The 22,344-nt window shown below is 41.7% G+C and overlaps 1 protein-coding gene across 4 annotated transcripts in view; it reads left to right on the top strand.

Annotated features, from left to right (window-relative positions):
* CLHC1 (clathrin heavy chain linker domain containing 1) overlaps window positions 1–6,880 on the top strand; it is a 60,406-nt gene extending 53,526 nt beyond the window's left edge. For all 4 annotated transcript variants that reach the window (XM_060187632.1, XM_060187630.1, XM_060187631.1 and 1 more), the window contains 2 exons: window positions 3,585–3,764; window positions 6,558–6,880. In XM_060187632.1, the coding sequence (XP_060043615.1) occupies window positions 3,585–3,764; window positions 6,558–6,754 (377 nt within the window). In that variant the 3' untranslated portion in view covers window positions 6,755–6,880. The remainder of the gene's footprint in view (window positions 1–3,584; window positions 3,765–6,557) is intronic.
* Window positions 6,881–22,344: the final 15,464 nt, after the last annotated feature.

Consider the following 22,344-nt stretch of genomic DNA (forward strand, 5'->3'; position numbering starts at 1 on the left):
TCCCAGGTTCAATCCCCCACACCACCATAAGCCAGAGCTGAGCAGTGCTCTAGTAGAAATAAAGGAAGGGGAGCGGTCGCCCTCATAGCTCTACTTCCGGTTGGGGGTAGGTTGGAGGCTTTTCTGTGTGAGCCTTCATCTAGGAAAAGTTTTAAAGAAGTAGTGGATATGCCATTTAGGAATGGAGTTAGGAATAGTGTGCGTTTTCTTAAAAGAAAGAAAAGAAGAAAGCAAGAGAGTCGAGAGAGAGAGAGAGGGAGGGAGGGAAGAAGGAAAGAAAGGAAGGAAGGAAGGGAGAAGAGACAGGAAAGAAGAAAAGAAAAAATAACCTGAGGCCTGGTGATGTAGCACAACGGTTACACAACAAACTGTAATACTTGAGGCTCATAGGTCACAGCTTTAATAATCTGCACCATCATAAACCAGAGCTAAAATTGGGCTCTGCTTGGTGGTAATAATAATAATAATAATTAAGAAGTGACTTGGGAGATAGAGGTCCATTTCCTGCCACATTCACCCTTTCTTCCATGAAATAAATCATTAAATAAGTCCATTAAATAAATCGTTTTTAATGTAACTGATAAATTCTCAAAATGGCTTTTATTATTTTTGCAAGCAATTTTATGCCTGGTATTAAGGTTTTTTTTTATTTTTTATAAAAGGGAAGCATTGACAAAATCATGGGATGGGAGGGGTGCAAATCCACACAGTTCCCGCCACCAGAACTCCGTATCCCATCCCCTCCCCTGATGGCTTTCCCATTCTTTAACCCTCTGGGAGTATGGACCCGGGGTCATTGTGGGATGCAGAAGGTGGAAGATCTGGCTTCTGTGATTGCTTCCCTGCTGAACATGGGCGTTGACGGGTTGATCCATACTCCCAGCCTGCTTCTCTTCCGGGGTTCTGGGGAATCAGAGCTCCAGGACACATTGGTGGGGTTGTCTGTCCTGGGAAGTCTGGTTGGCATCATGATGGCATCCGGAACCTGATGGCTGAAAAGAGAGTTAACATACAAACAAATTGTTGTCAAACAAACAAATTGTTGACCAACGATGAAACTAAAGGCTGGAATAGTACAGATGAGGAGTTGGGGGGTCCTCCATTTTGTAGATAGCTAGTAGGCATATTTTAGTTATATTCCAAAGGGCCTGTGGCTATACTAGGTTTTTTTTTTTTTTTTGCCCTTGAACCTGAATTCTGATATACAGGTGGATCCAAGTTATTGTCTGGGGAGATGATGTCATGGCTGGAAAAGGAACTGAAAGCTAGATCAGGGAAGAGAGTAGCTCCCTAATATGGGAAAGGGGTTTAAATATTGTTGACGGTAAACCCCATCTATTTGATTTGGTCTGGCACCCATATTCAGTTTAGGAGCCTATGTGACTTCTGCATCCCTGTAGATCTGAGCTCACATTCTGTGGTCATGAGTAGGAACATTCCAAGCTGCCCCAATATTGACCCATAGCATAGAGTATGTTGTTCATCCTCCCTTAAGAGGATGAAACATTCTCTACCATTGTTGATCCAAATTGAGGGCAAGGTCCTATTGGGGGCCCACAAAGGAGTCTATTTTGTTGTTCCTGATACAGATGACTGGTAACAATAGAGAGAGGGATTTATTTGAGGTCTAAGCCCAACATGTCTGTTTGGGAATCACAGGACTCTCCAAATAGGGCCCCAGCTGATGGGATGGCCTGACAGTGACTAAAGAGTCATCATTAAAGTATGCCAGTCTCTTGCCCTTATTCAGCTTTTGTAGTCCTTGCTTTGATAAGGTTAACTTTGGAGTGAGTGAGAGAACTGTAACAGGAAGTAGGTGAGGAGGGTATCTAAGTCTAATTAGATACTATTTCATTATGAACTTTACACTGACTCACTGCAGACTATTGTGTGCTTTTGCTTTCAGGTATATATTTTGCTCTAATTTATGGATACATGTGAACTTATGCTCTATCTCATGGGAACTGGTCTATATCTGGGTTTTGGGCCTTTGTTAGGGAGTGAACCTCCTGGAATGGAATTAGAGAATACTATGAAAGGAAAAATCTCGCACGAGTAATGAGGCTGAAGGGTTGACATTCCACACCTGAAGTCTCTGGACGCAGTTTGAAGTGAAGCATGCTGAGGTGGTACTCGTTGAGTTGATTAGGTTGGGATCAGCGGATGCAACATCATTTGGTATGAATTGAGAGAAGCATGCAGGAAAGTGAGCCCCACCCTAGAGGTTCTGGGACTGGGGTAACTATAGGCTCTATAGAGGAAGCTGAAGGTTCCTGCTGTCTTTGGGTTAAGAAGACAATAGGTAGTTATTGCTATAGTCACATTATTTGGCAATTGGGTTAACTTTGAAAAATCCCTTTGTTAGGATTTGCTGTATCATACACAACATCACCATAATTTATGTCCTTTGACATTATTTGTCTACAGCTATAGCTGTGCCACTGGTTGCTTCTGTTTTCCCTGGTCTAAGCTTTTAAGAGAGTCAGTATATCAAAGACTCAGCCTATGTATTAAAAAGACTCAGTCTGTACTTTAAAAAGTTTGAGACATTCAATCAATTTTTCCCCTCTCATATTAATTAAATAGTGGTTTATATGACTACAAATTAATAGGAGTGTACATAAACACCATTCCAACTACCAAAAGACTATGTTCCATACCACCCACCCCCCATCGCCATCCTGAGAAGCCGAACATCCAACCTCACCCTCACTCCAGTGTTTTACTTCGGTGCCCTACTCCAGATTAAAAAAAAAAAAAAAGAAATGAAGGAAGGAAGGAAAGAAGGAAGGAAGGAAGGAAAGAAGGAAGGAAGGAAGGAAAGAAGGAAGGGAGGAAGGAAAAAGAAATAGAAAATTTCTGGCTTCTAATGTCTGTTCTGGTTATGCCAAAGAGTGACATAATGTAGTCTGGGAGATGGTGCAGTGGATAAAGCATTGGACTCTCAAGCATGAGGTCCCGAGTTCAATCCCTGATAGCATATGTACCAAAGTGATGTCTGGTTCTTTTTCTCTCTCCTCCATCTTCCTCATTAATAAATAAAATAAAATAAAAAAAGACTCTCATACCTGTGGCTCTGTTGTCTTACGTACATTCCCCAGCACCATCATAAGCAGGAGCTGATCAGTGCTCTGGTCTTCCTCTTTGTATCTGTATCTCTCTCTCTCTCTCTCTCAGATGCAACAAATAAATAAAATTATTCCTCTTGGTAGGGAGTTGATTTTTTTTTTTTATGAGCACACATGTCCCAATACACAAGGACCCAGGTTTGAGCCCCTGGTCCCCACCTTCATGGGGAAAGCTTTGTGAGTGGTGAAGCATTGTTGCAAGTGGAGAGTGGAACCCACTCTTGTGCATGGTAATGTGTGTGCTCAACCAAGTGCACCACCATCTGCCTAAGTATGATTTTTTAATGGGAGAGTACTGTTGAGTGAGTGTTAGAGTTGGGTACTTGAGGACTTTGGAAAGATTGGAAAAAGAAATGTTAATTGACAGGTAGAGATGTTAGCTAGCCCCAGCGACTGCTAGACGTATTACATTAGGATGATCAAACATAATTTTCAATTTTTTTTTTTTGCTTTCAGATGACCTGATGCAGCTAATAAAGTTATGCCCACAAAGTGAATTAATTCAGTGTCTCACTAAAGAATGGAATGGAAAACCACCATCCTTATCTTTTGGACTTGCTATTCTTTATCTGTTCTCTATAGATATGAAGAATGTTGGCATGAAGCTACTGCAAGAAGTAAATAAAGAAGGAAAAAGTAAGTAGAGTAAGATGTTGTTGTGGGAAAATAGGAATGGGCCAGGTGGTGGCACACCTGGCTAAGCGAGTACATCACAGTGTGCAAAGATCCAGGTAAAGCCCCTGTTCCCCAATTTCAGGGGGAAGTTTCATGAGTGGTGAAGCAATGCTGCAGGTGTCTCTCTGTCTCTTTCCTTCTCTGTCTCCCCATCTCCTCTCAACTTCTCTCTGTCTCTATCCAATAATAAATATGTATATTTTTAAAAAAGAAAAACATAGGGAGTTGGACAGTGCAGCGGGTTAAGCGCAGGTGGCGCAAAGTGCAAGGATTGGTATAAGGATCCCGGTTCGAACCCCCAGCTCCCCAAAGGCTCTGTAAAATCTCATGCCTGAGACTCCAAAGGACTTGTATAAGAAACAAGTTCTATAGATACATCTTTATAAGGATCGATACAATTGACTTTCCGAAGTAAATAGTATCAATGTTTTCTTTTAAAAAGTTATTTATATGAAGTAGAGAGTTTCACATGAGAGAGTGAAATAGAGAAAAAGAGGCCAGGGACCTGGTGATGGTGCACCTGGTTGAGTGCATTTTTGTTACACTGTGCAAGGACCCAGTTTCCCCACCATTAGGGGGAAAGCTTTGTGAGTGTGAAGCAGTGTTGCAGGTGTCTTTCTGTCTCTCTTTTCTTTATCACCTCCATCCCTCTCGATTTCTGGCTATCTCTATCCAATAAATAAATGATGATAATAAAGAGAGAGAGAGAAGTCAGAGCACCACTCTGGAAATCACACGTGGGACTTCAGGCATGCAAGTCCTGTGTTTTCCCAGCTGAGAAAATTTCCCAACCACCTTATTTTCTTTAACAAATAAAATTCTATCTTGTTACAGAAGTCCCATCATTAGGAGAGGCCTGTAACTTGAAGTTAAATGGAGAGTTTGCTTAAAGAGGGTTTTCTTTTTTAACTTTTGGGTCAGCACAACTATATTAGTTATACATATTTGAAGGATCATGAAAACTAGGTGTATAAGCTCTCATTTATGTGTTTATTTCTGGTGGTACCTTTTTTTTTTTTTAAAGAAAATGCTTTTTTAAATTATTTTATTTATTTATTTTCCCTTTTGTTGCCCTTGTTGTCTTTTTATTGTTGTTGTAGTTATTATTGTTGTTTTTATTGATGTCGTTGTTGTTGGATAAGACAGAAATGGAGAGAGGAGGGGAAGACAGAGAGGGGGAGAGAAAGATAGACACCTGCAGACCTGCTTCACCGCCTGTGAAGCGACTCCCCTGCAGATGGGGAGCCGGGGGCTCGAAACGGGATCCTTATGCCAGTCCTTGTGCTTTGCGCCACATGTGCTTAACCTGCTGCACTACCGCCCGACTCCCCTTATTTTGTTTTTAAAGATTTTATTTATGTATTAATGAGAAAGATAGGAGGGGAGAGAGAGAGAGAGAGAGAGAGACAGAGCGAGAGAGTGAGAGAGAGAGAGAAGGAGTACATGTGCTGCCGGGGATTGAACTCAGGACCTCATGCTTGAGAGTCCAGTGGCTTTATCCACTGCACCATCTTCCGGATGAGTGGTGGTACCTTACAGATACTAAATAAACCTAAACATCTATTCTCTACTTCCTGAGCTCCCTTCCTATATCCTTCAACTCCTGCTAACCTTATCAAGGAGATGACTCTAGAGTAATGGGGAATGTGAGAAATGGTAGAGGGTTAAATTAAGATATGAAAAGGTTAGTGGAAAAGGAGGAGGAGAAGGAGCAACATTTGAGCACTTTGCCATGAGTTGGACTAAGAACTCTATATTGAACTTATAAAAATCAGGTTTAGGGGCCACACAGTGGCACATCTGGCTAAGCACACACATGACAGTGTGCAAGGACCCAGGTTCAAACCCCTGGTCCCCACCTGCAGAGGGAAAACTTGATGAATGGTGAAGCAGGTCTGCCGGTGTCTATGTCCCCTCCCCTCTCAGTTTCTGTCTCTCTTCAGTAATAAGTAAATAAAAATATTTTAAAGTCAGGTTTATTAATAACTAAATCAAAATGATATACCCTTCTGTCTCTTTCATAATTACAAAAAAGTGACTCGGGATCTGGGGGTCCCTCACAGGACCTGGGAGCCCCTCGCGGGACCACCCTCCATTGGAATTAGCAGTAAAACCTGTGGCCAGAAGCCAGCTAGACTAGAGCCTGGGCCTAAGACACCCATCAGTGGAATTTGAAGAAGAAAAAACCTGTGGCCAGAGGCCAAAAGGAGTGGTAGAGAGTTGGCCTAGCTAGCATTCCAAACATCCAATAACCATATAGGTCAAGAAGTAAAGAATGAAGGATGCCTGCATCCTCCAAAGAGCCCTCCAGGCATTTGGGGTGTCTCAGCTGGCCTCCCTGCTCGAGAGGTACCTGACCTGGACTGGCAATCAGGAAGGGCTTCCTGTAGGAGAGGACAGCTGAGCTGAACCTTAAAGAGCAGCTGGGTGGCCCAGGGGGAACTCGATGGAAGGTGAAGTGGTGCAGTGATGCATCTCCTTTCTGTCTGTCTCCTATCCCTTTCTCACGTTCTCCATATTTCACTCTAAATAATAAAGCTGGAGAGAGCATAATGGCTCTGTAAAATCTCATGCCTGAGACTCAAAGGACCCAGGTTGAATTTCCCACACCACCGGAAGGAAGGAAGGAAGGAAGGAAGGAAGGAAGGAAGGAAGGAAGGAAGGAGGGAAGGAGGGAAGGAAGGGAGGGAAAAAAAAGTGAATCATCAAATAGGAATAAATACCTGACTGAACTTTTGTACCCTTCCCCCCCAGGTGCAGTTGAATATATTATGGCCAATGACCCATTTTGCTCTCTAGAAGGCTGGCAAAAAATGGCAAATATATGTTTACAGAATGGCTTTGACAAATTATCTCATGATATCATATCTATTCTTCGATCTCAGGCTGGAGTTACAGAAATTTCTGAAGAGGATGATACTGTCAACTTAATGGATCATGTCTTTTGGTAGTTCTCTATCTTAACCAGCTGAGGGAGCTTATATGTTAGTGACTGGGGAAACTAATTTTAGTACAATTAGGGTGAATCAGTCTAGGGTATTGGCACTCTCAAAAATAAACACACACTTATTATAAGGTCATTTGATTCTTCCTTGAGACATCTACACACTGTTTCCTTTCCCAATTTACTTTTCATATATTCTTATATTAAATCTTGATAAAATTCCAGAAAGAATTGTTTAAGAATCATTTAGGCATTCTATATAAATGCATAAGCTAATGGCCAGGTAACATTCCTTTTTGGTGATAATCTGATAATAAGAACTGAAGAAGGTGTGAGTACTAACTTTCTTTGTTAGATCATTTACTTAAATATCAAATACTATCAGATTTGACTTGTACAAGAAAAGTAGAATGTTTTCTGATGAAAACTTAGCGTAGTAATTTTGGACTGATTTAAAAATGTGTCCTAGGAGGCCAGGTGGTGGTGGTGCACCTGGTTAAGTGCACACATTACCATGCGCAAAGACCCTGGTTCGAGTCCTTGCTCCCCACCTGCAGTGGGGATGCTTCACAAGTAGTGAAGCAAGTCTACAGGTGTACAGGTCTTTCTCCATTTCTCTCTCCCCTTCCCTCTGAATTTCCTTCTATCCTATCAAAACAAAAATAGAATTTTAAAAAAGGAAAATAAATGGCCACTGGGAGCAGTGAATTTATAGTGCCAGCACCAAGCCCCAGCAATTAAAAAATAATAATAAGTAAAAGGAAAAAGAAGTTCCCTATACTGCATATAGCAGTGCTTAGATTTCTGCTCTAAAAGCTGAGGATTTTTATCATTTTTAAATCTATTTTATTTCTTTATTAGGGAATTAATCATCTACAGTGGACAGTAAAATACAATAGTTTGTACATGCATAACATTTTCCAGTTGATTTTTATCTTTTATTACCTAGAGAGAAGACCAAGTACATTTTGCATAGAAGTAGACCTGTAATACCTGTAGGCATGAAAAAATGTCATAAGAAGTAATTTTGGGGGATCGGGCTATAGCACAGCGGGTTAAGCGTACATGGCACTAAGCGCAAGGACCAGTATAAGGATCCCGGTTCGAGCCCCTGGCTCCCCCCCACCTGCAGGGGGTTACTTTGCAAGCAATGAAGCAGATCTGCAGGTGTCTCCATCCAACCATCTTTCTCTCCTCTCACCATTTCTCTCTGTTCTATCCAACAACAATGATATTGATAACAACAACAACAATAATAACCACAACAACAATAAAACAACAAGAGCAACAAAAGGGAAAAAATAGCCTCCAGGATTAGTGGATTCATAGTGCAAGCACCGAGCCCCAGCAATAACTCTGGAGGAGAAAAAAAAAGTTCTAGAGCAATGCTGTAGGTGTCTCTCTTTCTCTATCTCCTCCTCCTCTCTCAATTTCCCTATCTATCCAAAATAAATAAATAAATTATTAAAAATAAATAATTTTAAAAAATATTTAAAATTTAATTTGAAAATTAATGTTTTAGAAGAAATATGTGTACAATTTAAAATGAATATATTATTAAAAGATTTATACTACATAATACTGTTTTTTTTTAATTTGGCCTTCAGATTAGCTGTTGCTTTTTTTGTGGTTCTTTTTTTATTTTTAATTGTTTTATTTTTTTTAATTGGGGAATTAATGTTTTACATTCAACAGTAAGTACAATAGTTTATACGTGCATAACATTCTCCAGTTTCCCATATAACAATACAACCCCCACTAGGTCCTCTGAATCCTTCCTGGACTTGTAGCTGTTACTTTCGAAAAAGAAAAAACATAGTGTGGGGGAGGTAGCATAATGGTTATGCAAAAAGGCTTTCATGCCTGAGGCTCCAAAACCCCAGGTTCAGTCTCCCATGGCACCAAAAATCAGAGCCGAGCAGAACTCTGGACTCTCTCTCCCTCTCTTTTTCTTTTACTCTTTGTCCCCTTTCCCACTCTCTTTTCATTTCTCTCATTTAAATAAAGCCAATAAAGTATATATTTTAAAAGATAAAAGAAAAAGAAAGGCTAAGTGAAAGGATATTTTATCAGCATTCATTCCACTTTTTAAAGATATATTTTTATTGGGGGATGAATGGTTTACAGTAAATACAGATGTTGATACATGTGTAAGACTTTTCAGTTTTCTGCAAAACATTTTCATCCCCTAGGCCCTCCTCCTCCATCATGCACCAGGACCTGATTCCCACCCGTAGAGTCCTTAGCTTTGGGGCAATAAAGCAAACTCAGTACAAATTCTGCTTTGTGCTTCCTCTTCTGTTCTCATACTCCACTTCTGTACATAATAAGATCATCCCGTATTCATCCTTCTCTTTCTGGGTTATCTCACTTAACATGTAAGCTTTGTCCAAATTAAGTGAAGAAGGTGAATTCAATCGTTCCTAATAGCTGAGTAATATTCCATTGTGTATATATACCACAATCTTCCTTTTTTTTTTAATTAGTAATTTAATACTGATTTAAAAATTATAATAGGCATTCTATACCATTCCTACCACCAGAGTTCTGTGACCCCATCCCTTCCATTGGAAACTGCAGTAGTTCTCCCAAGGTCACAGATATAGGTTAACTTTACATCTATATAACTATATATTTTTCCCCATTTTTTTTCTATGGTCCTGCTTTCACTTCCTGTCTAAGTTATACCTATTACTACTGAGTGTCCTTTACTTTTTTCTCTTCTCTCTCAGGTAAGAGAAACAGTGCTTGGCTTATAGATATGTTTCCCTTTCAGTGATGGTATAAAAACAAAATTTCTGGGGCACGGGTGGATAACATAATGGTTACACAAAGAGACTCTCATGCCTGAGACTCTGAAGTCCCAAGTTCAATCCCTGGCATCACCATAAGCCAGAGCTGATCAGTGCTCCGGTAAAAAAAAAAAAAAATTCTAGTGACAGATGCTTTCAGTCTTGGTGGAATTGGGGTTCAGAGCCCTCTTATCATGTTCTATCATTTGCCTCTCTGGGAGTATGGGCCAAAATTCTTCTGGGGGTACAGAAGGTGGGAGTTCTGACTTAATTTCTTCTCCACTGAACATGAGTGTTGGCAGGTGTATCCATAACCCCATCCTGTTTCTATCTTGCCCTAGTGGGGCAGGGCTCTGGAGAGGTGAGGTTCCAGGACACATTAGTGAGATTGTCTGCCCAGGGAAGTCAAGATGGAATCATGGTAGCATCTGTAACTCTGTGGCTGAAAGGTGGTCAGATATAAAGCAGGATAGTATGTTTAGTAAACAGGAGCCAAAAATTAAGAATAAAGCAAATGAGAATGGGGCCCTAGGGTGGGAAAAAGCTAGGAAATCTGTTTTAGATATGTTCCTAAGGGGCCTATGACTTTAGTAATATTTGTTTGATAGCTAACATAGAGGTGAACTAGAAATACTGTCTGGGAAGATGGTGTTAAAATTGAGAAAGGAACTAGAACGCCAGATTAGGACAGAGAGCTGTTCCCAGACTTGAAGAAAATATATAAATACAATTAACTGTTTACCCCACTGATCTGATCCAGGGCCCATATATAGTCACATTCAGCACATGAGCCTTTGTAAACTCTGATTTCCTGTCAGTCTGAGCTCACAATCCATGGTCACAGCTAGGAACATTCTAGGCTGCACTCATTTCAGGGCCAGTTTTCCTTGAGTAGCAGAGTAGGATGACCCAGCCCCTTTGGAGAGTGGGACAGTCCTTACCATTGCTACTTTATAGTGAGGACAAGGTCCTGGAGAGTCTCACACAAGGGCTTATGATGATGTTCCTGATGGAAGTGACAGTAATAGTGGAGAGGGATCTGCTAGAGGTCTAGGCCCATCATGTCTATGGGAGAATCCAAGAATTCCCTGGCTAGGACCCCAAGTGATGAGGTGGCCTATTATTGGTTATAAAGGCCATCATTAAGTGAGCCATTCTCTTGCGCTTTTCCAGCTATTGTACTTCCTTTTACATACCACAACTTTCTTAGCCATTCATCTGTTGTTGTACATCTAAGTTGCTTCCAAGTTTTGGCTATTACAAATTGTGTTTCGAGGGTCAGGTGGTAGCACACCTGGTTGAGTGCACAGATTCCAGTGCACCCTGGTTCAAGACCCCACTCCCCACCTGCAGGGGGCAAGTTTCACAAGTGGTTAAAGCAGGGTTGTAGGTGTTCTGTATCTCTCCCTCTCTAATTCCTCCTCCCTTCTCAATTTCTCTCTGTCCTCCCCAATAACACAAATATACAAAATTTAAAAATATATAAATTAGTATATATATATATATATATAATTTAGCAAGATATTTTTTTCATTTTCATTATTGGGGAATTAATGTTTTACATTCAATGGTAAATACAGTAGTTTGTACATGCATAACATTTCTCAGTTTTCCATATAACAATACAACCCTCACTAGGTCCTCTGTCATCCTTCTTGGACCTGTATTTCCCCCCCACCTCCACCCCCATCACCACAGAGTCTTTTACTTTGGTGCAATACGCCAATTCCAGTTGAGGTTCTACTTGTGTTTTCTCTTCTGAACAAGATTCTTTTTTTTTTTTAATTTAATTTTATTTATTTTCCCTTTTGCCCTTGTTGTTTTTACTATTGTTGTAATTATTATTGTTGTTGTCATTGTTAAATAGGACAGAGAGAAATGGAGAGAGATGGGGAAGACAGAGACGGGGAGAGAAAGATAGACACCTACAGACCTTCACCGCCTGTGAAGTGACTCTCCTGTAGGTGGGGAGCTGGGAGCTCGAACCCAGGTCCTTATGCTGGTCTGTGCGCTTTACCCGCTGCGCTACCACCCAACTCCCACAAGATCTTTTAAAAAAAAAAAAATACTGTGCTGCTATCAACATGGGTATACACAGATCTTTTTGGATGAATGTGTTTGATTCCTTAGGATATATCTCCACAAGAGGAATTGCAGGATCATAGGATAGGTCCATTTCTAGCCGTCTTAACAGTTCTCCAGACTGCACTCCACAGGTTTTGGATCAATTTACATTTCTACCAGAAGTGCAGGAGGATCTCTTTACTCCCACAACCTCTCCAGCATTTACTCATTGTTATGAGTCTTTATTTGTATTTCTCTGGCAATCAATAACTTGGAACTTTTTTTCATATGCCTGTTGGCCTTTTGGATCTCTTCTTTGATGAGTATTATGTTCATATCCTCTCCCAATTTTTGAGTTTTTAAATTTTTTTTTCTGAGTTTGGTGAGCTCTTTATATCAGTCTTTATATCAGCTCTTTATATTTATATTTGGCTATTGTTGGATAGTATGCCAGCTCCCCCTGGATTCTGCTTAACCATATGCCTATATAGGGATAGATTTAATCCCATTCAAAGCTTTGGTCTATTTACATATCACTTTTGCATTTACTTAAAGCACTCCCTCCAGGGCATTGGTGGTTCAGTGATAGGATTCTCGCCTGCTCCGCCCCCTCCTTGTCACACTCTGATTTTCACCAGTCACATTTCTCTCCACCCTCTCTATATCACATCCTGTTTCCACCCTACTTGGAGAGTATAAAAACAGCTGCTCTTCTGATTAAAGACACTTGGAAATTGCTTTCTGGCTCCGAGAGTTCCAGAGTGTATCTCCTGCGAAGTTAGTGAGGCACGAGTTCCTGATCCCTCTCCCACGCAGCAGCCTAGATCGGCTCCAATTGAGTTCTCTCCAACCCAGAGAGCACTAGCTCGGGAAGAAGTACCCTCAGGCTATCCCAGTATCTGGCGCCCGGAACAGGGACACGTAAGCAGCAGATTTACAAGAAGACATCCTAGATAAGTACACACCTTTTGGGTATCTGCAATATTGTGTTAAGGCACTGTGATTTTTTTTCTTTCTTATTGTTTTCCTGAGATCTCTCCACCATGGAAAATCTTTTCCAAATTCTGCATTCTTTTTCCAGTATACAATTTTTATGTATCTGGGACATTTTTCTTGGGGCTGCACCTTATATCCTGTTGATCATCATAGCAGCTTTTAAGGGATATATAGGGCAACCTCTCAAAAGGCTTAAGGACCTAGAGGCTGAGGTCCAAGAGATAAAGGAAGTGATCATAGAACTTAACCAGCACCTTAAAAACAAGAAGAAGCAAAGGCCTGTCGTGATCTTGACCCACCCTAATTCCTCTGCATCTTGCCCTGAGGCCCCTATTTTGGCAGACACGTGTCCGAATTCTCCCTTGGACTCCACAGCCACTTCTTCGGCCACCCCCATTTTGGCAGACACGTGTCCAGAACTTCCTGCTGCCTCCACGGCTGCTTCTTCACCCACCCCTGTTTTGACAGACATATGTCCGAATTCTCCTGTAGCCTCCAAAACCACTTCTTCGGCCACTTGTCCAGAAGTTTCCACTTTGGTGACTCCTCCTACCACTACACACTTATCAGAGCAAGTCCACACATTTCCGGTCAATGTTGCCCCCAATAGACAAAAACCTCAGGCCTGGTATCCATATTCTGCCACAGACCTGAAGGAACTACACCAGGCTATCAAGGATGACGGTGTTCATGCCCCATGGACCAGGTCCATTTTACAAGGCCTGCTTCAGAACCTTAATACCCCCCAAGCTTGGAGGGATGTAACTCGCGCTATGCTCCCAGGCCTCCTCTTCCAGATTGGGAGGCATTCTTTAGCGACGAATGTTTACAACAATCACGGAAAAATATTCAAAATCAGCCAGAGGGGAATTTTGATGCATTGTTTGGAACAGGCCAATTAGAAACAGGGATGCCAATTGGAAACAGGCAGAAGCCAAGTTTCCACTGGGGTATTTTGATCAGGTACGCCTGTGTGCATTAAAAGCATGGGAGAGATTAACACCACCCATGGGAGTGGCCTCAGCCCCCATTCTCTCCCTTCAACAAGAACCTGATGAATCCCTCGCTAAATTCATTGCCAGGGTCCAGTCGAGTTTGGAAAGGAAGATTTATAATCCTGACGCTCATTTTCTCCTCCTGCGATCCATAGTCTGAGATGGAATGCTTCTGCATTTTCGACAGGCCTGTATCACTCTTAAAAACGAACACCCAGATACTTGGATTATAGCTACACAGGATCTCAGATCAAGCTCTTTTCAAGGACCTATGTTACAGGCCTATGCAGCTACCTTACATAAGCAAAAAGGGGCTTGCTTTCAGTGCGGTCGCCAAGGGCATTGGCGTAACCAATGTCCAGAAAATAGACCGAGACCCCGCCTCCAGTCAGGGCAACCCCGCCTCCATACAGGGAATCAGAGACCACGAATGCCTTGTCCCAGATGCCAGAAAGGATTTCACTGGAGGAGAGATTGTTGGTCAAGGTTCCATAGGAACGGCATGCCTCTGCCAAATGTAAACAGGGATTTAAACTAGGTGTGGGGCTTCCCTTAGCCCCACCCCCAAGAGGGAAGGAAGCAGGTTGCCCGCTTGGTGCTGTGCCCTTCTTCCACAAACAGAAGCCCAGCTTGGGACCCAATCCGTCACTACACCCACCACACCAAGTAACAATAACAGAGGGTGAGCAGAAGGAGGAACCCGCAGTATGTGGGAATGTCCAGCATAGAAATAACCGGCTGGAGCAAGAGAACAGCTCGAATTCGGAGCCTGAGATTTTATGGACCACCCCTGTTTTAGAAAGGGGTCACCCAACTATGACAGTAAAGATTGGTAATATTCCTTTTAAGTGTTTGATTGACATGGGAGCAGATAAGACAATATTAAGACAAGCAGAGGTTCCCCAGAGTTGGGAACTCCTCCCAGGACCACGCTTACATGGTGTTGGAGGATTGACTCAGGCATTCCGCACACAAGATTCCCTTGTGTGGGAAGATCCAGAAGGGACTACCGGACGCTTTCAGCCTTTAATAGCTGATATAAGCACCAATTTATTGGGAAGAGACTTGCTGGAATCTTTAGATGTAGTGATATCCTCAGACACCTCTGCAGGACACCACACTCACTCCTGTGAGACTGCTAGACCCAACCAGCACTGCCACTGTTCGTAACAGAACTCCCCGCTTAGATTGGCTTTCTAATGAGCCTGTCTGGGTGGAACAGTGGCCTTTGCCTAGGGAGAAGCTAGAAATTTTAAAAGAACTCGTCCAAGAGCAGTTATCTTTGGGACACATTCGTCATTCTCGGAGCCCATGGAATACTCCAGTCTTTGTGATTAAAAAGCGCTCAGGAAAATGGCGCCTTCTCCAAGATCTTCGTGCAGTTAATAAAACCATGCAAGTTTGGGGCTCCCCCCAAAGGGGTTTGCCTCTTGCTTCTGCGATTTCCACAGGAATTCCAGTCATAGCTATTGATATACAGGATTGTTTTTTCTCTATTCCCTTACACCCACAAGATTGTAAACATTTTGCTTTCTCTGTTCCTTCTATTAATAATGCCAGCCCTGCTGATAGATTTGAATGGGTGGTACTGCCCCAGGGCATGGCTAATAGTCCTACTATTTGTCAAGAGGCTGTTAAATCTGCCCTTTTTCCATATATTCATAAGGGCCTTAAGGTTTTTCATTATATGGATGACGTGTTAATATGGGGAGAATTAGATACAGATCTCTCCGCCCTACGTGATTTTCTAATCCCTGCCTTAAAGAGAAGTGGACTTAATGTAGCTCCTGAGAAGATACAGCTAATCCCTCCAATATCTTTCTTAGGCTCAGAGATTTCCCTAACGCAGATTCGTCCTTTAAAACCTTGTGTTACTTTTCCTTCTAATCTCACTCTTGCTTCTTTACAAAGTTTTCTTGGAAATTTGAATTGGCTTAGGCAGTATCTTTATCTGCCTACGAGCTGCCTGCAACCACTGTTCAATCTGTTAAAAGGAAACAAACAGCCCTCCTCAAAGCGTATGTTAACCCCCGAAGCATCCTTGGCTCTGGAAAAGGTTAACCAGGCTCTCCAGGACATGCACCTTGTTCGGTTCTCCCCCTCCTCTCCAGTAAATCTTCTAATCTTTAACTCCACCCCCACGATAGTGGGGGCATTGTGGCAGAAACATGGCGTTCTCGAATTGCTTCATACGCCAGTCGGCGGAGCTCCAAGACTCCTTACCGAGATTGATGCCTTAGCATTTATGGTTCACCAAGGAAGAAACAGATCAGTTCAGGTCTTAGGAAGGGAACCAGATTCAATCATTCTTCCCTTTTCTCTCACAGATACAGAATGGCTCATACACCACCATTCTCGTTTTGCCATAAGCTTAATGGGTTTTCCAGGACAATTAGATAATCATTTTCCGGGGGGAGGGGAAAAAAAAAAAAGATAATCATTTTCCCTCTAATAATTTGATAGCTTCTTTACCTCTGTTGCCTCTACTAGTACCTAAACTTTTCTCTCGAGATCCCATCCCCTCTGCTCCTACAGTCTTCACTGATGGTGGAAAAAAGGGAGCTGCTGCCCTTATATATTATCCAGACCAGCAATACCCCAAACCTCTCTTTACTGAACTTCCTGATAATTCCCCTCAGTACAAAGAACTTTATGCTGTTTTCCTTGCATTAAAAGCTGTACCAGAATCCTTCAACCTTTTTTCTGACAGTGTGTATACTGTTAACTTACTTCCATGGCTTGCTCGATCTTATGTAAGAATTGATGACAACCCACTTTCTCCTCTTTTAATTCAGATTGCCTCTATGCTCAGTTCTCGAACCCAACCACTGTATGTTCAGCACCTACATTCCCACAGCCCTCTTCCTGGTCCCCTGTCTGAAGGGAATGCTGCAGCCGACCACCTTGCCTCCACAGGAATTCTCCTAGCCTCTGTCTCTAATCCTGCTGACTTTCATTCTCTAACCCATGTTAATCTTAAAGGTCTTCGAGCTCGATTTCCTGATATTCCTCTGCCACAGTTAAAACGTATTCTTGCTACATGTTCCTCCTGTGCAGGTCTAATCAAAACACCTGCTATTCAAACTCTGGGGGTTAATCCTCGAGGTTTAAAAGCCAATGCTCTTTGGCAAATTGATGTTACCCACATACCCAACTTTGGCAAACAAAAATATGTGTTCGTCTCAATTGATACCTTCTCTAAGTTTATGTGGGCTACAGCTCAGACTGGAGAAAACTCAAAAAAGCTTATAAGCCATATGCTCTCCTGTTTTGCTGTAATGGGCTTACCTCTTCAACTTAAAATGGATAATGGACCTGCTTTTACCAGCAAACAATTTAAAGATTTTTGTTCCCTCTGGAACATTACTCATACTACAGGCATTCCGTATAATCCACAGGGACAAGGCATTGTTGAGAGGGCCCATCAAACTCTTAAGGCTCTAAGAAAAAGGGGAAATGTACCCCCCCCAATATCCAGCTGGCAAAAGTCTTAACTACATTAAATCTCTTTAATATTTACAAAAACTCAGACCAACCTCCTATTATTCTTCATTGGCAAACACCACCCACCCTCCCAGCTATTAAATTCAAATGGAAAGACCCACTTGATAAAATCTGGAAAGGACCTGACCCCCTGTTGACTATGGGGAGGGGTTTCGCATGCATTTTTCCACAAAATTACTCCAAGCCTGTCTGGGATCCTGCCCGCTGTGTCCGGCAATACCCACATGATGGCACTGATATCCCTGAAGAACAAGAAACACTGCAAGAAGACTGGCTGCAAGAGGACTGGCTGCAGGATGCACCCCAGGATCCATAATACAGCATGGCAGAATCAAAAAAAAAATCAGATTCACAGAACTCTCCCCGCCCCCGAATGTCTTATGCTATGACTGGCCAGTTGTGTTTTGTGAGTGAGTGAGTAAAAAAAAAAAAGTTGAGTGAGTTGAGTGACCAAAATTTTTGTACGACCCATTGTGCTCAGAGTACTCTGAAAGTTAACTGACTTTATATAAAATGGCTGGATTCAGCCATGGTTTCTGGAGACGTCCAGAAACAGTCCAAAAATTGTTCATTCCTCTTTTTGATTTCTTTTTTAAGTCTTGATATCAATATGAAATGTTTAGTCTTAAACTATGTGAGTAAAGATGGTTCAACTATGACAGTAGATCTAAATTCGCATTTGAAATGATATGTCTTATTTACAAGTTTTTCTCCTCCTGTGTGTTATAAACTATATGTTTAATATGCGTGTTTCAAGTTTAGTAAACATTAACTTAACGGTTAAATTGTAACTTCGAAGCTACATTCTTACGAGAAGAGGTAAAATCAATTCATTAAAGTAACTGAGTGTTTAAGGTAAAACTCTAAATATTCAATGTGACAATTCATCATCTCCTAAGTTAAAATACAAATCCTCTATACAGGACATTTTTGGAGGGCCCCCCAAAATGTCCTGTAAGCTATCTTGTGGAAATTAATCCACAACAAATTTGGCATCAATCTGATATTGTAAATGTACCAAAAAAAAAATTGTCACTAAAATGTGTTAACTCTAGTAACCTGAGTTTGCTTAAAAACCCAATGTAAATATAGTTAAGAATCAATATATGTGACTTAAATTCGGTATGAAAATTTTGCTATATAGAGACTGCTACATGAGGTCACATAAGATGACCTTTACACGAAATTATAAAGATACCTAAACCAATTATAATCATTGAGTTATCAATTGTAGTAAATTTCTAATTTGTTACAAAGTTTTTTCATAAGTAATTGACTACAGCTATGACAAGCCTTCGCATAAAGAAGCATCTGCTCATATAGAATCCCTAGAAATCCATCTTGGACCCCTGACCTCTGACATCACCCACAATTACAGCCATCCCCCGAAACCCATGATGTGACCTGACACGATCTGGAGAACCTGATTCACAGACTCCAAAGGACAAGACTTTCCTACTGCCTTTCTCTCAACCATCGGTGTCTGCTCTTCCTGCTTCTGTTTCGCCCATCATGTTTTGGCGGTTCCAGGTCACTCTCTACAGAGAAGAAAAGTTCCAGTGGCTGTCCTCCTCCATCAAGATAGACGTGTGGCATTTATTTCCTGGCTGTTGACATTGGACTGATGCTTCTATAGAACTTGCTGGACACTCCCTTTATACTGCTGGACTTCTTGAAGAATGACTGTAGCAGTTCATAGAACTTTCCGCCAGCTGACTCAGGATTTTGCAATGCCAGATCACCCCTCTAGCCCCTCGGCTTATCAGGCCCCCACTCCTCCACCCATCAGGCTCACTCTGTCTCTTGCTACTCTTACTTATCCCTCCCTGTCTTGTGCTAGTTCTTTTTGAAAACACTTACACGCTATCATTCTGCTTTCTTCCCAACAGGTTTCTGTTCACCCCTACACTGATATTCCCCTGAGAGAGATGAAGCCTTTTACAGACATTGACCCAGTTATATATGGCCATTAAGTAAGAGGGAGATGTAGGGGAATTGTGAGGATATGGTTGAGCTTGGAAGGGCTTGAGCTTGAGGGGTGTGTCAATCCTGTTAGTCTCTCTCTCCACGGAGAGGTTGAGCAAGGAGAGACAGTAGAACCCCAAAAAGGTGTGCCTCTTATCAGTCTCCCTGCCTCACAAAGTGCCCCGCACTCCTGATACTATGGCAAATAGTTAAAAAGAAAGGGGGAGATGTTGGATAGTATGCCAGCTCCCCCTGCATTCTGCTTAACCATATGCCTATATAGGGATGGATTTAATCCCATTCAAAGCTTTGGTCTATTTACATAAATCACTTTTACATTTACATAAAGCACTCCCTCCAGGGCATTGGTGGTTCAGTGATAGGATTCTCGCCTGCTCTGCCCCCTCCTTGTCACACTCTGATTTTCACCAGTCACATTTCTCTCCACCCTCTCTATATCACATCCTGTTTCCACCCTACTTGGAGAGTATAAAAACAGCTGCTCTTCTGATTAAAGACACTTGGAAATTGCTTTCTGGCTCTGAGAATTCCAGAGTGTATCTCCTGCGAAGTTAGTGCGGCACGAGTTCCTGATCCCTCTCCCACGCAGCAGCCTAGATCGGCTCCAATTGAGTTCTCTCCAACCCAGAGAGCACTAGCTCAGGAAGAAGTACCCTCAGGCTATCCCGGCAGGTTATCAGTCTCTTTTCTGATGCATGGCATGTAAAGACCTTCTTCTGGGAGTCAGGTGGTAGTACAGCAGGTTAAGTGCACGTGGCGCAAAGCACAAACACTGACTCCCGGCTCCCCACCTGCAGGGGAGTCGATTCACAGGTGAAGCAGGTCTGCAGGTGTCTGTCTTTCTCTCCCCCTCTCTGTCTTCCCCTCCTCTCTCTGTCCTATCCAACAATGATGACATCAATAACAATAGCAATACTAAATACGACAATAAAACAACTAGGGCAACAAAAAGGGAATAAATATTTAAAATTTTTTTTAAAAGATCTTCTCCCATTCTGTGAGGAGTCTGTGTTTGGGTGGTTCTTTTGCTGTGCAGAAGTTTTTCAATTTGATGTAGTCCCATTGGTTCAATTTTATTTTTGTCTTCCTTATGACTGACTTGAGTCATTGAAGGTGTCTAGAAAACTTAGATTAAAAGAGTTCTGTCACTATTTTCCTCTAAGCATTTGATAGTTTCTGATCAAAACCAGGTCCTTGATCCATTTGTAGTTGACTTTGGTTTCTGGTGAGATAAATTGATTCAGTTTCATTCTTCTGCATGTTTCAACCCAGTTTTCTCATTATTTGTTGAGAATTTTCCTTCTCCACCTAATATTTTGGGACCACTTTTCAAAAATTTTATGTCCATAGATGTGGGGGGGTTATTTCTGACCTGTCAATTATATTCCACTGGTCAGTGTGTCTATTTTTGTTCCAGTGCCAGGAAGTTTTGATTACAGTGGCCTATAACATAGTTTGAGATCTAGGAGCATGATACCTCCAGTTCTCTTCTTCTTTTCCCTCAAGATGAATTTGGCAATTCTAGGTATTTTCTGGTTTCAGATAAAGTTTTGTTCTATTCTTTTAAAAATTTTTTTTTGATGGGATCTTGATAGGCATTGCATTACATTTTTTTTTATTGGCTAAAGACAGAAATTGAGAGGGGCGGGGGAAATAGAGATGGAGAAAGACATAGAGACCCCTGAAGCCCTGCTTCACCACTTGTAAGCTTTCCCCCATGCAGGTGGGGACCAGGGGTTTGAACCTGGGTCCTTGCACACTATAATGTGTGTGCTTAAGCCAATGTGCCACTACCTGGTCCCTAAGAGTGATTTTTGTTCTATTTTTCCATTTTGTTTTTTGGGTTGTTTATGTATATTTCATACATGAATGAAATCATGCAATAATTATCTTTCCCCTCTTGACATTTTACTTAGAAAAATAATCACCCATGTTGGTGCAAAGTGGATGATTTCATTTTTTTAATAACTACTGAGTGTATAGACCACTATTTCTTTCAATCATTCACTGATGGACATTTAGGACTCTATGTTTTGCCTCATGTGAATAGTACTGCTATGAGTATTAGCAGTGGCAAATATTCATTCACAGTAGTGTTTATGGGTGGGGGTAGGGCAGTGGCACACCTGGTTAAGCACAAACATTACCATGTGCAAGGACCCAGGTTCAAGATCTTGGTCCCCATCTTCAATGAAGGAGTGTCATGAGCAGTGAAGCAGAGCTGTGGGTCTAGGTGTCCCTTTCTTTCCCTCTTTCTCTCCCTCTGCCTTCCTCTTCCTTATTGTTTTTATTTATTTTATTTTATTTATTATTTACTTAATATTATTTATTATTATGGTCTTGCTGGATTGTATGATATTTCCATTTTGAATTTTTAAAATTCAGAAATAAGGTTTCCAGATTCACTAACACACGATCAAGGAAATGTTGATCAACAGAGCCATCACCTTTCCCCAAGACTGCTTGTTTGTATTAAGGAAGCTCCATCCCAATGCACTGAAGCTGTATCGATTAACATTCCTATCAGTGTTGGACACCTTTTCCTTTTCCTCCACATTCTCATCAGCATTTACTGTTCTAATTTTTTTTTTTTATTTAAAAAAGGAGACATTACCAAAACCATAGGACAAGAGGGGTACAACTCCACACAATTCCCACAACCAGATCTCTGTATCTCATCCCCTCCCCTGATAGCTTTCTCATTCTCTATCCCTCTGGGAGTATGGACCCAGGGTCATTGTGGGTTGCAGAAGGTGGAATGTCTGGCTTCTGTAATTGCTTCCCCGCTGAACATGGGTGTTGACTGGTCAGTCCATACTCCCAGTCTGCCTCTCTATTTCCTTAGTAGGGTGGGTCTCCAGGACACATTGGTGGGGTCGTCACTCCAGGGAAGTCTGGTCAGCATCCTGCTGACATCCGGGACCTGGTGGCTGAAAAGAGAGTTAATATACAAAGCCAAACAAATTGTTGAACAATCATGGACCTAAAGTCTAAAGTTTAAAATAGTGCATAGTCTAAAATAGATGAAGTGTTGGGGGGCACTCACTGCAGACTACAGTGTACTTTTACTTTCAGGTATATATTTTGCCCTAGTTTATGGATACCTGTGAACATATGCTCTATCTCAGGGGACCTGGTGTATATCTAGGTTTTGGGACTTTGTTAGTGAACTTTGGTTCACTACTCTAGGTTTGGGACTTTGAAGTGAACCACCTGGAATGGAATTAGAGAATCCTATGAAAGGAAAGGCCTCACCCGAG

Source organism: Erinaceus europaeus, chromosome 3 (assembly GCF_950295315.1).
Source record: "Erinaceus europaeus chromosome 3, mEriEur2.1, whole genome shotgun sequence".
NCBI classification, from domain to species: Eukaryota; Metazoa; Chordata; class Mammalia; order Eulipotyphla; family Erinaceidae; genus Erinaceus; species Erinaceus europaeus.